This window comes from Prinia subflava, chromosome 9 (genome assembly GCF_021018805.1).
Source record: "Prinia subflava isolate CZ2003 ecotype Zambia chromosome 9, Cam_Psub_1.2, whole genome shotgun sequence".
NCBI lineage: Eukaryota > Metazoa > Chordata > Aves > Passeriformes > Cisticolidae > Prinia > Prinia subflava.
In genome coordinates this window covers 31112619-31127537 of record NC_086255.1, presented here as the reverse complement: position 1 = coordinate 31127537, position 14919 = coordinate 31112619, and the positions used below count along the sequence as shown (strand labels likewise).

The 14919-nt window shown below is 43.7% G+C and overlaps 1 protein-coding gene across 2 annotated transcripts in view; it reads right to left on the bottom strand.

Moving 5' to 3' along the window:
* The window catches only part of PCDH15 (protocadherin related 15), a 640425-nt gene that overhangs the window by 109859 nt on the left and 515647 nt on the right, over positions 1 to 14919 (bottom strand). For both annotated transcript variants that reach the window (XM_063406141.1, XM_063406139.1), the window contains 2 exons: positions 14319 to 14412; positions 943 to 1071 (listed from right to left, as the gene is read on the bottom strand). In XM_063406141.1, coding sequence (XP_063262211.1) covers positions 943 to 1071; positions 14319 to 14412 — 223 coding nt within the window. The remainder of the gene's footprint in view (positions 1 to 942; positions 1072 to 14318; positions 14413 to 14919) is intronic.

The window sequence follows — 14919 nt, the reverse complement described above, 5'->3', positions numbered from 1 at the left end:
TTAACGATTTGTCAAAACTGACTTAATTGCACTGAGGGTTCCTAACTCTGTCCAAGACCAGCTCTGATTTGTTATTAAATAATATAAGGATGGGAAGGAACATGATCACTGTGGGTATTTGGGTTCCCAGGGTACTCAAAATGTCCTGTTTTTCTGAAGCTTCTACTTAAGGAGCTCCCATTTTCTCTTGATATGGTTGCTGCTGGAAAAAAAGGCATATTTTCAACCTAAATTGCTGAAAAATGCTTCCCAAATCCTCTTTTACCTACAGCTCCTGCTGGATCCAACCTTAGTGCAGCAGATATGAGACATCATAATCAACTTCTGGATTGAAAAACCCCCTAATTAATATTTTCTTCTTTCCCTTGAGTCAGGAAAAACCAACATTACCAAAAAAAAAGTGATGTTTTCTTGAAGAGACTGAATCTTCCTCCAGAGGACATCCATGTGTTATAAAAATTTACAGTTTCAAACCCTCAAATTAACACTGTCCCCTATTTTTATGCCAGGTCAGCCATTATTTGACCCAAGGAGTTGAACTGATTTTCCCCTTTCCTCTAGGTGTGACCATTTCCTACACCCGGGTGTCACTTCTCAGCACGTTTGAATTCTATCTCAAAACAAATCATCTCAAAATGTGGCAACACTGTTTCAACCCTGCAAATCTGTTATCAGTGAGTTTTTACAGCGGAATTTCTTAAAAAACAAGCTTTTTTTTGGTGCTACTTTTAGGTGAGAGAATGTTTTCAGTATTTAGCATAGAGAAGAAAACGATTCCAATATTTCAAAGCCCCAAAACGTGACGTTGTAGCCATAAATGAAGAGTTTGAGTTTCAGCTGAAGATATTTGGATGGGTTTTTGTCTAAGGCTCAATTATTTTGTACTCTTTCCTCATTGTCTGGACAGCTTGGGTAATAAAATAAACAATTTTAATGACTTACCCTTACTTGACCAACAAAAGCATTGGCTTCCTCTTCCTGCACAGAGAGGTTTTTGGGGAGAAACATGTCAAAAACTGGTCCGTTGTCATTGACATCTGTCACCACTATATTGACAGTAGCAGTCGAAGTCTAGGCAGAAAAAGAACATTTTGAAGAAATTCTCTTTATTTTACAGGTTCCCAGGTGACGACCCTACTGTTACCTCTTAGACAGAATCACAGGTAAGCAGATGATCAATATTTTAAACATGTTTTTGTGAAAAGGGAAGCATTTCAAGAGTTTATTTTGAATTTTTAGAAGACAAAACAAGCTCAAGACTGACTCATATATTAGAGATGCATGATAAACATCAGATATCTTTTGGTTTTTTATACAGTATTTTAGGGATTTAAGGAGTTCTTGTTGTGAGTGGAGGGAAAAATCTGGAAATATCAAAATTTGCCAGAATGTGAAAAGGAAATTAGTGATTTATCAATCAAAATATGCCACAGTGATGATTAACGAAGCTGATGAAGTGGCACCATCAGCCTTTATCATCCTCCTGTGTCATCCTTCCCCTACCCCACTCTGATGTTCTGTTTTCCAACCAAATTTTAACATCCCAGGAGGTGGGAACAGCAGAATTAACTGTATTTAATATAAAATTTCAAGAAAATGAAATGGAAATACGCATGGAAATTTTCTCTCCCAGTCAAAAAGGTGGAGAGGTGCTGGCTTGAGCCACATCCCTTTTCTGTGCTCCTATAGACTGAGAGCTACACACCAACACCCACACAAAACCCCAACAAAATTGTTGTGTTTGATAAATTATTGGGTTCAACATAAAGAATTTAAAATCAATTCATCCAACTGGGTGTCTTAAATATTTCTTGTGCCTTCTGATACTTTGCATCAAACTCGTCTGAGGGAAATTTGGGCCCTCCCAGCCAGAGAGCCCTGGAGGGGCTGGAGCGTGTCCAGGGCAGGGAAGGGAGCTGGGGAAGGGGCTGGAGCCCCAGGAGAGGCTGAGGGAGCTGGGAAAGGGCTGAGCCTGGAGAAAAGGAGGCTCAGGGGGACCTTGTGGCTCTGCACAGCTCCTGACAGGAGGGGACAGCCAGGGGGGGTCGGGCTGTGCTCCCAGGGAACAGGGACAGGACAAGGGCAAACGGCCTCAGGCTGGGCCAGGGGAGGCTCAGCTTGGGCAGCAGCAGGAATTTGTGCATGGAAAGGGAGCTCAGGCTTTGGGATAAGCTTAAAAGGGGAGTGGTGGAGTCCCCACTCCTTGAAGTGTTTAAAAAATGAGAGAATGTGGCATTTTGCAGTCGTGGTTTAGTTACAAGGTGGTGCCTGGTCAGAGATTGGACTCCATGACCTTGGAGGTCCTTTCCAACCATAAAGATTCCATGATTCCATGAAATGTTTATGACAAGACAGTTGCAGCAATTACACCATGGAGATGTGACCCCAGAAGAAATCTCTTGCTTTAGGAAGAACAAACCTGTTTGAAAGTGGCTCCTCACAGGCTTCACAGAGAAACCTGCAACCATCTTCCCTTAACAAAAACCCCAAAACAGCAAAATAAAGAAATAAAGAAAAAAATTATCCAGATAAAACCCCAACCAATAAATGTGAATGGAGACCTGCACCTTCTGCTGCTCTGCTGGTGTTGGAATCAGGCTGATCCCAGCTCCAGATCCAGCTGGTGTGGTTTCAGTGCCCCAAGAGCTCCCAACATCAGCATAAAATAACTCTTTACTACTTAAAAAAATCCAAAAATCCAGAGCATTTTGAACCAAGCCAGCACAAGGTGCTCCCAGGCTGGCAACTTCTGTTTACTGAGCCCCAGTTATTTGCTAGTTGTTCCTGAATCTGCCATTCCCACATTCCAATTCTAAAGGGAAAATGCACTTTCTGCCTTCTTGTCCACACCAAAGCCACTCCAGAGCGTTTGCTCTGCTGTGATGCACACTGAATGTAAATCAGCTTTTCCAAAGGTAGCTCAGCTCCATGAAATTCAGGGAAATAAACGCCCTCACATTTAATAAACTGAGGCAACACGGTGTTAAATAACAATGGCTTAAGGCATGAGTTCCCATTTGGAAAAGATTTCTTTTCATTTGGGATAATTTTCACGGGCTGTGCTTGATCATCTGCAGCATTTCTGCTCTTTGAGAGGATTTTATAAGGAGAAAGACAGGGAGGAAGGAAAAGAAACATTTGGAATTTTTTCCCAATTCTTGCCTAAGGATTTTCACTATTTTTCACATTCCTGGTCACTCTTTACTCATCTCAAGCACCTTCCCTGTCAGCCAACACACCCAGGCCAGTGCTCCACTTGTCACATTTAAATTTTCACTTCTGAATTTAAAAGGCAAGATTTTTGCAAAGGAAAAAAAACAAAAACAAAACCAAAAACAAACCACATTCTTGAGATGCCAAATAGTAGAATTAGTTTGGAAAATTTTATCAAATGCTCCTCTCCCTAAACTAGCAAGTGTGTTAAAACAAGATTCTGTAAGAAGACCAACATTTCAAGTAATCCCTGTTTTTATATGAGTAACAGCTTAGAAGATTATCAGATGTGAATGAATTCAGAATTCACTGTAATAAGATCAATATTTCAAATAATCTTCTTTTTTTTATTAATCACAATTTAGCAAATGACCCAAAGTGGGTACAATCACAAGGAACATTCAAAGCAGACTCTGCATTAGCAGCAGCCCCCTGGGTTCTCTTCCTTAAAATCAGTAACAGGCTCTGAAACTGAGGAAGGAAATGGGAATACTTCAGAATCTCCCCATTTCACCTGAACACAGGAAACATTTGTTATCTCACTGTTATCTCAGCAATGCCCACCTTTGCCACGAGGTGGGACTCACCTGTGTGTCTTTGAGAGCAGCACTTCTCTCATTACCATCAGAAAGTGCCGTGATCAAAGATTATTAACCAAAGCCAACGTTTTTAGATCCCCATTAGATGGCTCCAAAGATTTGTTGAAGCTCCCAGGCTCAGATTGATGCACTGTTCTGAAAAAGCCCTCACTTGACAACTAGAATGAATTAGAAAGGCTTCTCCAGAACTGCAGCAAGGAGCAGGATTGGGAACAACATCATCATCCCTGCTGGGAATCACGAAAAAGTCACCAGACACTAAAATCCCACTGACTAAATAATCATTGCCCGTGTTCAGGGATAAACCAGAACCTCTTTTCAGCCTGACACTGGATCAGAAAATATGGGAGAGTGGGCAGGCCCTGGCACAGGGTGGATCCCTGGCAGTGCCCAAGGCCAGGCTGGACTTTGGGGCTTGGAGCAGCCTGGGACAGTGGAAGGTGTCCCTGCCCATGGCAGGGGTGGCACTGGATGGGCTTCGAGGTCCTTTCCAACACAAACTGTGATTCCATGATTTTTATGTGACCTCCCAGGGATCAATTCTTTCCCAATATCCCATCTATCCCTGCCCTCTGGCAGCTGGAAGTCATTCCCTCTGTCCAGGTCCTTGGAAAGAGTCTCCCTTTTTCCTGGAAAGTGAAGTCATGAATTTCTTAAATTACTATGAGAAGTTGCCGAAGTTTCTAGAGCATGCTAAAAGAGCCACAGAAACAACAAAAAAGGTCTTCACAAATATTTAAATACCACTACAATTCTTTAAAGAAGTGGCTCCCTAAAATAATGAGAGACACCTAATTCACAACCAGTTTTCCAGGGATATTCCTCATGCAAATCCAACACAGGAAGGTTTGAAAACTGTTTTGGCTGGTTAAAAACGAGGCTTTTCTACAACAGAATCATCAAACAGGGTTTGGGAAGGAATGCTAAAGCTATTCCCGGAAATTCAACCAGGGAAAAAAACATCTCAGCCTTGTATCAGGCATTTCCTATTCATTACTGGAGAAGCCGTGCTTTCTTCTCTTTTATAATGAACATAAATAAAAGATCCACAGCAGAATTTTATGTCTTTCTTAGGGGCCCTCAAATAGTTCTTACATATATAATTCTTCCCTAAGCAGTAATTGTAAAATTTACATTGCCTCCACGAATCCTATGGGTGCCAGGCCCTGATAAATGTAATGGATGATAAATCTGAAGGAAATTCCATTTTATTCTTATTTTATTTGTATCATGTCATTTAAATTGAAGTTGGGAACTGATGAGAGCATCCTATGCCTCAGAGAGGAAACATTCTTGGCTCTGATGTTGAGCAAGTTTATTAATCTAGACAAACTCTTAGACAAACCTGTCATGTTGAGAGATAATTAGTTTGCAAATAATACAATTTGAGGCAAAGCCTTTATTTGATCAAAAAAGAAATGGTAAATAATGCTGCTGATCTCCATATCAGGATTTTTTGATATTCATCTCAAGAAAACGGTATTTGAGTGGTGATAGAATTAACAGTTCTGTGATTCAATTTTCAGACCTTCTTTCCTTCCATGAGAAGTTTAAAAGAAGTATTTCCCAACCCTCTCCACCACTCCAAGCTATAAAGATGAAATTTCCTGCTGGACTGCAAGGAAATTTTGGAGAGAAGACCCTGAGGTGAAGGGAAGGGTAATTCTGGAGCTTGTCAATAATTACACTAATGAGAGAAAAATCCCAATAAGCCTGGAGATGAGACAAAGAGAAAAACTGTCAAAACTCCAAAACAAAGCCCAAAGGGAAAGCTCCCAAAATGAAAACCTCATACACTGAAAAACATAACAGAAAATATGAGTACTTCATGTGGAAAGGAAGAGAGAATCGTGGACTTTGAAGGAACATCCTTGACAAACAGTTGGAATTGTTTAGGTTGGAAAAGCCCTCTAAGACCAGCAAGTCCAACCTTTCCCCAGCACCGCCAAGGCCACCCTGACCAATGTCCCCAAGTGCCACCTCCACATGGCTTTGAACACCTCCAGCCATGGGCACTGCAACCCTCCCTGGGCAGCCCCTGCCAAGGCCTGAGCTCCCTTTCCATGCACAAATTCCTGCTGCTGCCCAAGCTGAGCCTCCCCTGGCCCAGCCTGAGGCCGTTTGCCCTTGTCCTGTCCCTGTTCCCTGGGAGCACAGCCCGACCCCCCCTGGCTGTCCCCTCCTGTCAGGAGCTGTGCAGAGCCACAAGTTCTCTCCCCACCTTCCTCTTAATGGGAATTTATTTATTGGTATCTCTTATTTAGGAATTATAATCTGCTCCAAGTATTGGATTGAAAATTGGGATCAATCTATTGTTTTATGAGAATTCCTTAATTCACCCCTTCCCTTTTAGCACACGAAATCAAAGCCTTTGTAGAGAATATTATCCATGCTAAGCCACAGAAGCACTGAAAATTTAGGAAGCTCCTAAAGCTTGCCATAATAAAAGAGCTGCTGCAGGAAGAAAAGCCTTCTCTCCAAGAGGAGGAAATCTGCCTGTAGAAACTCCTCTGGCACAAACTGGAATTCCCAGATCAGCTGGAATTTGTAAGGATTTCTTATACAAAACACAGAACTTGTCAGGAAAATAGCAATAGGCAGTGTCTCTAATTACAGCTTGGAAAGAAAATAATTTGAGGAGAAGTTCCTTCAAGGAGAAAGATCAAATTATGGATCTGTGCATATTGTTCCCTTTCACATATTTAGGAATATTCCCTCTAGCTCCCTTCTTGCTGGGTAATGGAACTCATGTGGACTAGAGACAGGAGTAACAGAAGCAGTTACAGTTCCAAGGAGTAACAGAAAATTTAGAGCAATTAAGGAATTCTCAGTATGCTACTCAAGAAGTAAAGCTTTGTTTAAATTACCTTGATTCAGGGCTACCTGTTTGCTCTAAGGGAGGGAATTAATTCAAGTGTCGTGGGAGACAGAGGCTCTGAATTATGAATGATCATCTAAAATGGCCAAAATCCCTAAGTCTGACTTCCAGGATTCAACACAAAGCACTGAAATCCCAGGATCATGGAATGGGTTGGAAGGGACCTTAAATCCCATCCAGTGCCACCCCTGCCATGGGCAGGGACACCTTCCACTGTCCCAGGCTGCTCCAAGCCCCAAAGTCCAGCCTGGCCTTGGGCACTGCCAGGGATCCAGGGGCAGCCACAGCTGCTCTGGGCACCCTGTGCCAGGGCCTGCCCACCCTGCCAGGGAAGGAGATGAGGCTGCTTTAGATTCCCTCAGTTCCCTGTGGTTCCCACTACTTTTCAACTGTTGCTTCCTCCCATGACCTTCAAGGAACAGCAGAGTTCTGCATCCAGGTTGATCCCTGCCCTCAGTGCCCAGAGCACTGGGTTCACTCTCAGATGCCTTTCCAAGGGTGATGGCACCTCTGTCTCCCCAGGAAATGTGGCCCCAAACCAGTCCTGGGCTGTGCAGGGCTTAAATGATCCCTGTTTTTTCCTGAAGTGTTAGTTACAGAAGGAATGGGCACAGTCAGATTAAAGGGATAGATCTTGGATTTATGGCTTTCAGAGAAACCCTCCCAGAGCCAGGTCACCTCTGGTCTTCCCTCTCTAGAATCTTGGGATATACCCTGAACAGCTGGATGGATGACAGCTTCTCCTGGACTTCCAATGGAGTTTGGTGGCCTGATGGTTGAGTCTTGTAAGAGAAAAAAAAAAATCTGAACCCTGCCAGTAATTTCTGAGTACCCCAAAGGGACCATGACCACAACACGTTGATGCTCCTTCAAACATGTTAAAAAGGGAGGTTGGAGATAGAGGTTGGGAACATCCCCTGGGTGAGTGATAACTTTTAAGAACACCTAATTCCTAATTCCCAAATGGATTTATAAACTAGGCACTGAGCTGCTCTGCTTTGCCAGGCAGAAAATCCCATTTCTGCAGTGCTGGATGAATATTTTCATGATGAGGCATTAGTATTTGGAGGCTGGAATTCTCCTTATTTCACACAAGACACACTAAGATAACACAACAGAGCGCCTCTTTCATCTCTCTAAATCAGCTGACAAACACAGGCCAAAAATCAAGAGCACAGAAGGCTTTTTCTTTCTTCTGACAAAAGCCACGTGTATTTATTTCAAACTTCTCGCTCTGAAAGGTGAAGAGAGGAATTCTTGCCTTGGAATCACATCCAAACACACCCCAGTTTGTGAACACAGCTTGAGCTTGGAGCGTGTTTTTTTTCCTTCACATGCCACTTTGCCCATCTACAGCTCATTACTTGGGAAATAACAGCATTTTCCTTCCTGCTAAATTAATGCATCCTTAATTGTTTGTTGTGTCAGATTGTCAGTGGTGACAGGTCGCATTTTCCTGGGAAAACCCACAAGCCTGTTAATGCTCCAGGTCGTAACTCAGAACAACAATAATTTGGGCAGCACAACCCAGCATTTTAAACAATCAGGAGCGTTCCAGGGAAGAGTAATGGAAAGGTGGCAGCCAGGCCACCCCACTCCACGGAGAGCCATGGTGCTGGGTGAGGGCATAAGTGGCTCAGGATTAATTCTGATGGAATTAGCAGTCCCCCAAAGTCAAATGGTGTCACCACGACTGTCAGCACACCACATGAATCAGTTAAATCAGCCTTGGGGCTTAGAAAAGAGAAACCTCAATTACTCCGTGCCACAGCAGTCTTATCAAACCTCTCTTAGGCCTTTTGGTAATGACACAGAAAAAGGAGCAAGAAAAAAAATCACAAAACCTTAAAACCCCCCAAAAATTCAGGTGTGTGGGACCACAGACTTTAAAAATGCAAAAATGAGCTCAACAGACTTCACTGATGATGATGATGGGGGCTGGATACAGATCTCTATAAGAATATCAGGGATCAAAAGGAGAGCCAACACCACACTGTATCCTTGCACTGCTCCAATGGATTTTAGGGCAGGCACAGAGCACTGCCTTGCCCTGGTGGCAGCTGTGGAGGAGTGAGACCAAAGATGAAGAATCCAGCAACTGGTGGGTTTGGAAAGGAAATAGCGAGATGTCTTCTCCAGTATGAGAGGAAATGACCTCCAGTTGTGCCAGGGGATGTTTAACTTGGATATTAAGGAAAATTTCTTCACCAAAAGCATTGTGAAATACTGGACCAGCTCCTCAGGAAGGGGTGGAGTCCTCATCCCTGGAAGTGTTCAAGACACGTGTGGATGTGGCACTTGAGGACATGGTAGTGGTGGAGTGGTTGATGTTTGGATTTGATGATCTCAGAGGTCTTTTCCAACTTTAAGGATTCTGTGACATTCATAACTATGGGAAAGGCATCCAGAGGAAACGCTGCTCACCAAAAGTGTGAGGCTGAAGCAGCTGGACCCCAAGCAGAAGCACAAGCTCTTGTGCAAGCTTCTCCAAACTCCTGGAGATACCAGAATGGGAAGAAAGATCTGTTTTAATGTGTCTCCCTCATCCAAAGAAGATCCTGTCAGGGCTGGAGATGGCTGAGCCTTGCTTAGTTCCATGGAGAAAAGCAACCCTGGTTTTATGAGAACAAGAGAGTCATCACATTGAGACAGAAAGCTTTCAAAGCAGTCTGGGATAAACTTCTTCCTGAAAGCATCCACAATTTTCAAGCATAGCAACCTTTCTCAGCTGAGGTATTCCAGGATTTTATACACTCTTATTTAATAATTCATGAGCAGAAGTTTTGCCCCTTTGCTTTCATGTCATAACAGCTAAAAATCTTTGTTCACACAGAGTTTGGCTGGGGAATATTGTGGATATTGAAATTCTGGAGTGCTGGCCCCAGTTTCTGAACCAGTATCACTGGGTGAAGTTGCAAACACTAAACTTACTCAGGTGAGTATGAAAGACCAATACAAACATTCCCCTTTTTCCCACTCTGTGAGGGCTTTTTGGGCATCTTTATGCTTGAAATGTATAGATTAAATAACCCCATTTTAACTGTCAGTACCTGAGGAACATCAGCTCCTGAGATACCGTGCAACTGGAATGTGTCTAGGGATCCTGTAAGTGTTGTTCACAAAACTAAGCCACAAAAAGGCACAAATGCCAATTATCCACGTTGTAACTGAGGAGGAAATTTCTCCTGGACTGGGTTAGTGTGGCAAGGTTCTGGTAGTGAGGGGTTATAGGGGTGGGTTCTCTGAGGAGCTGCTGAAAGCTCTAACGGTGCCAACTCCAGGGGATCCAGGATGAACCTGCTACCAGGGAAGACCAGGGAAGAGATGGGGGTGATGCCTCTGATTTGAGAAGGAAAATTGTTATTGTGCAGCTGTAATTGTGGCCAGAGAAGAGTGGAGTGAGACCATGGGAGAGGAGCAGCTCTGCAGACACCCAGGGCAGGGCAGGAAGAGGGACAGGAGCTGCTCAGGCGCCAGAGCTGGGATTCCTTGGGGAAGCCCATGGAGAGGCAGATGTGCCCCTGCAGCCCATGGAGCCCATGGAGGAGCCCACACCAGAGCATGGGGATGCTGAGAGAGGTGGGAAACCCATGCTGGGGCAGGTTTGCTGACAGCACTTGAGTCCTATGGGGGACCCACACTGGGGCAGCCTTTTCCTGCAGGACTGACCCCATGGAAGTGGATCCACACGGGAGCGGTCCACGAAGAGCTGCAGCCCACAGGATGGACTCACACTGGAGCAGCTCATGGAGAACTTCTCCTGCTGGAACCCTGGAAGCTGAGAATTTCAGGCTTTCTGTGCTAAAACACACTGACACTCAAGAAAGCACTGCATTTGACCTGAGGCCGTGGAAGAGGCTTCCAAAGTTGAGTGACAGCACTGGGATTGTGGGTGTGGAGTTTGAACAGAAGTGTGTAATGTCACAGGGTAAAAAATTTGGGATTTAAGGTTTTAGTATATAGTAATGTGTATAGAGCAAGATGGAGGATTTGGGGCATTGGCTAGGTTCTTCTTTTTTCACCTTCTTCATGGGTTTGGGTGTTTTTTTTTTTTAATTGGATGAAAAAGTCCACATTGAGGGCCTCAGGTATTTGGTTATTGGGTTAAAAGTATAGATAGTATACATGTCATCTCACTATTGGATAAATAGCACTTAAAAGACCTTGAAAGAATTAGAGCCATTTTTCACTTTGTTAGGTAGAACTCACAACTCATGAGACTGTACTTTAGATTGGAATTAATAAACATCTGAGTCCAAACATGAAACTGCGCGTCCCGTGCCTTAATCTCGGCTCTAACACAAAGAAAAGAAGATAAATCTCAGTTTCCTGTGGGATGGAGCCCATGCTGGAGCAGGGGAAGGACTCACACTCCTCTCCCTGAGGAAGAAGCAGCAGCACAAAGAACAAAATCTCCATTCCCATCTCCCTGTACCACTGGAGGGGAGGAGCAAGAGCCCAGGAAGGAGGGAGGGGTGGTGGGAAGATGTTCTTAGGATTTGTTTTACTTCCCATTATCCTGCTCTGATTTTGTGGGCAATAAAATCAATGGATTTGCCCAAGTTGTTTTTGCCCATGACAATATTTGGTGAGGGATCTCTCGTATCCTTATTTCAACTCCTGAGTCCTTCCTTATATTTTTCTTCCCTGTCCAGCTGAGGAGGGCAGGGATAGGGCAGGTTAAGCCACCACATCTCATAGAAAAAAAAAACAAAACAACACAACAATAAGAAAAAAATCCCCCACACACCAGTAAAGTCTTTTTCCTCTGCATGCCTTTCAAATTAAAAAAAACAAACCAAGCAAATATAGGAAATAAAATTGAAAAGCTGACTTTAAGTAGGTTTGACTCTAATAGGTGGTTTCATGTTGGATGGAAAGGGATCAGGTTGGATATGTTACCAGCTAAAATATGTTAATGGCATTTAAATGACATTATACCTGCCTGGGGAATTAATTTTGGGATTTTAGGCAAACTACAGCAAGGCATCTGGAGACATCACCAGTTTTCTGTAGGCACTAATGGAACTCTTCACAACAAGCAGAGCTGGATAACAAGCAGCAGGTGAATGAGCTTGGGGAGTAGTGGTTCTGTAATTGTAGATTTTTTTTTTTTTTCCTAAAAGGACACTCTTTCTTCCTGATAAAAACTAGTTAAAAAGCAAATTTCCTCCATGAAATGGCACTGACTGCTTGGACCAAGGATTCGTGTGCTCAGAAGGATTTGGCACAGTCCCAGCCAGGAACTCTGAGTGAATCCTGACCCTCCTCCAGCAGGAGCCTGTCAAACAGCAGGGAGTACATCCAGAAGAGCTGCAAATCAAGGGGATTGTGCAAAGACACAAGGAAGCCTGGCAAATCAGTCACACCCACTGTTTCCTGGCATGGAAAAGGCCTGGAGATTTAATGGCTCGGTTGATCTGCCTTGTTTCATCCATTTGTTTATAAAATGAAAGCCAAGGATCTTATCCAGCCTTTTTTTGTAATCCTGGCAAGCCCAACCCTTAACCCTTTCCAGCTGCTGGCACCAGAAGCTTTGGTCAACTGAGTCCTATTGCTGGACAATCTTAAGAAGAAAGGTGCCCCACCACTGACAGAAAATATGAACTGCAGAAAGCAGCTACGGGCAGGTAAGGGACAGTGACAGAAACCCCAGACCAGGCAGAGGGAACAGGCTCAAGCTGCAGTGTGCCCACGTTTCACCCTGAGAACAAGGCACACACCCCTGCAGCTGCAAAACTCCAGGGGAAAAAGATCTGATATGAAATCACACGGAGTCAAGGAATCAACAAGGCTGGAAAAGATCTCCTGGATTATCAAATCTGAGCTGTGAGTGATCCTCATGCCAGAGCACTGAGTGCCACCTCCATCCCCTCCTTGGACATCTCCAGGGATGGGGACTCCAAACCTCCCTGCCAATGGGATTGAGGGAGGAGAGGAGACAATCAGATAGCAGGGGGTGGATTTCTTAAAGTGGATTTTGTTGTTACAGCAAGTGACAAGAACTTCAAGAGGTGTTCAACAGCTCAGTCCAGGGATAACTCTAAAGGAGCCCTCCACGGTTTATTTTGGGTGGTTTTTCCAGAGCTGGGCTTCAAACACTGTATCTCAGCTCATATACAACTGTTTTCTGCTAAGCACTGTGCTATGATTAACAGGATTTCCTTTCAAAACCCCAACTATCAGCTTCAGAATGTTAGAAATAATCTGCTGGCCACTTAATCCCTGGGCAAAGCGAATGAATCTCTCTCTAGATGAAAGGAAGGGGAAGGAGCTTTTCACTCCCCTTTTTTTTTTTACATCCCAGCCAGTATTTCAGGAGCACAACACAGCCTGAACCAACTTGCAAGTCTTTAATTTACATCTTCAGATTTCTCTGGAAGTTTGAGATCAAAACCACTGAACTCACAGCTGTGAGAACAGCTCACGAAGAACAAACCCACAAGTTTTAAGATGAATTACCACAAAAACTGTAACCAGATTTTTCATGGAAAAGGTGGAGACTCTGCTATAATTACTCCATGTTGCCACTAAATTGTATAAAGGCTTCCTTGATATTTTTGGGTGTGTGTGGAAATTCTGAGTAAATCTGGAGCAGGAAGGCAAAGCTTCAAAGGTGAAGAAGCTAAAAAGAACATGAGATAGAAAAAATAAATGAGATTTTCTTCTGCTACGATGAGCACAGGTCAAAATCCCCGAATTTTCATGATGACTCTGTGGCAATGTGTCAGATATGTCCCTGTTTTAATCTCAAACCCTTTTAGAATAGCTCAGATAATGCATTCTTGTTATTTATTAATTATTAGAGATATTATTTTAGATCTGTCGTTATACACAGGGTCAGATGTACAGAGATTTCTCCCCTACTTGTGTTATTACTCCATGGCAGAGCTGCTGCATTCCCAGGTACCTTGCACAATCCAGCTGAAAACTTTCAGGAAAAATAATTCCATTGCCTCTGCTTGATCAATAAACACATATCCTTAAATAGTCCACCATTTTGTAATATGAGAATTGGAAAAACCCACAATTTTCCTATATTAAACCCAAGTGTGAGCAGCTGTTGGTGGGGCTGGTTGTGGGGTCATGGATCAGTGCAAACATGGAAGACTTGGAGGTAGCTCCTGATAAAAAAATGAACATTTTTGAAAGAGAAGTGGGATTTTTCCAGAGAGCTGGACAGTCAGTTGTGGAAAAGGGCTGGATAAAGTACAAATCACTAATACAGCTCCCACATCTGGGAGACGGGAAGAAGAGGAGCAGATGCTGAACAGCACAGAGAAGAAACGGGAGATGAACATCTGTGAACACACAAGCCCTTGGCTGATAAAGAACAACACAGAGAAGAAACAGGAGATGAACATCTGTGAACACACAAACCCTTGGCTGATAAAGAACAACAGGAGAAGAAATAGGAGATGAACATCTGTGAACACACAAACCCTTGGCTGACAAAGAACAACAAAAAAAAATCCCCTTGTCCATGATGAAAGGCAGTGACACACCGGCTTCACCCGCACCAACCAAAGGAAAACTATCCCAGATTTCAGAGAGGTTTGGTCAAGATCCATGAGAAGCACACAGAGAGCAGGAGGAGGTGGAGTGCTGTGCAGCCCCGGCACACTCACCCCGTCGGGCCGGCCGTCCGAGGCCGTGACGATGAGGATGTAGCGATCAGTGCTCTCGCGGTCCAGGGCCTTCCCCAGGGCCAGCAGGCCAGAGCTGGGAACAAAACAAAACCAGCACACGTTAGCAGGGCAGCTGGGAGAGGTCTGTGAGCACCCGAGCCCCATCACCTTGCTGACACCAGGGCTCCTCTGTGTAGGAGCTTTTAGGCTTTCTGTTTTCAAGAAAAACCATGAGCCAATTCCTAATGTTCTCCACTTGGATACAGGAATAATCCTGGATTAAAACATCAGCTTAGTAAGACTACAAAAGCTAGAGCTCCACTGAACACAGCACCCTGATTTGTTCCTGCTGCACTTTAGCTATGTATTTAATTATCAAAACATATTTATTTAGTATTTTTACTATTAATAAATGAGGAGAGAGAAGGACAAGCAAGGGAAAAAATCACTGTGGAGTCCTGATACCCAGCAGGAAACTCTGGGAATACAACACACCCAGACTTCAGGGTGAGTCTCCTCAGGGAGAGGCTACTGGGGAAAGTTACACATTGTGTAACTTCAGAGTAAGGCCTGCAAGTATCCCCTAATAATTAAATATTGC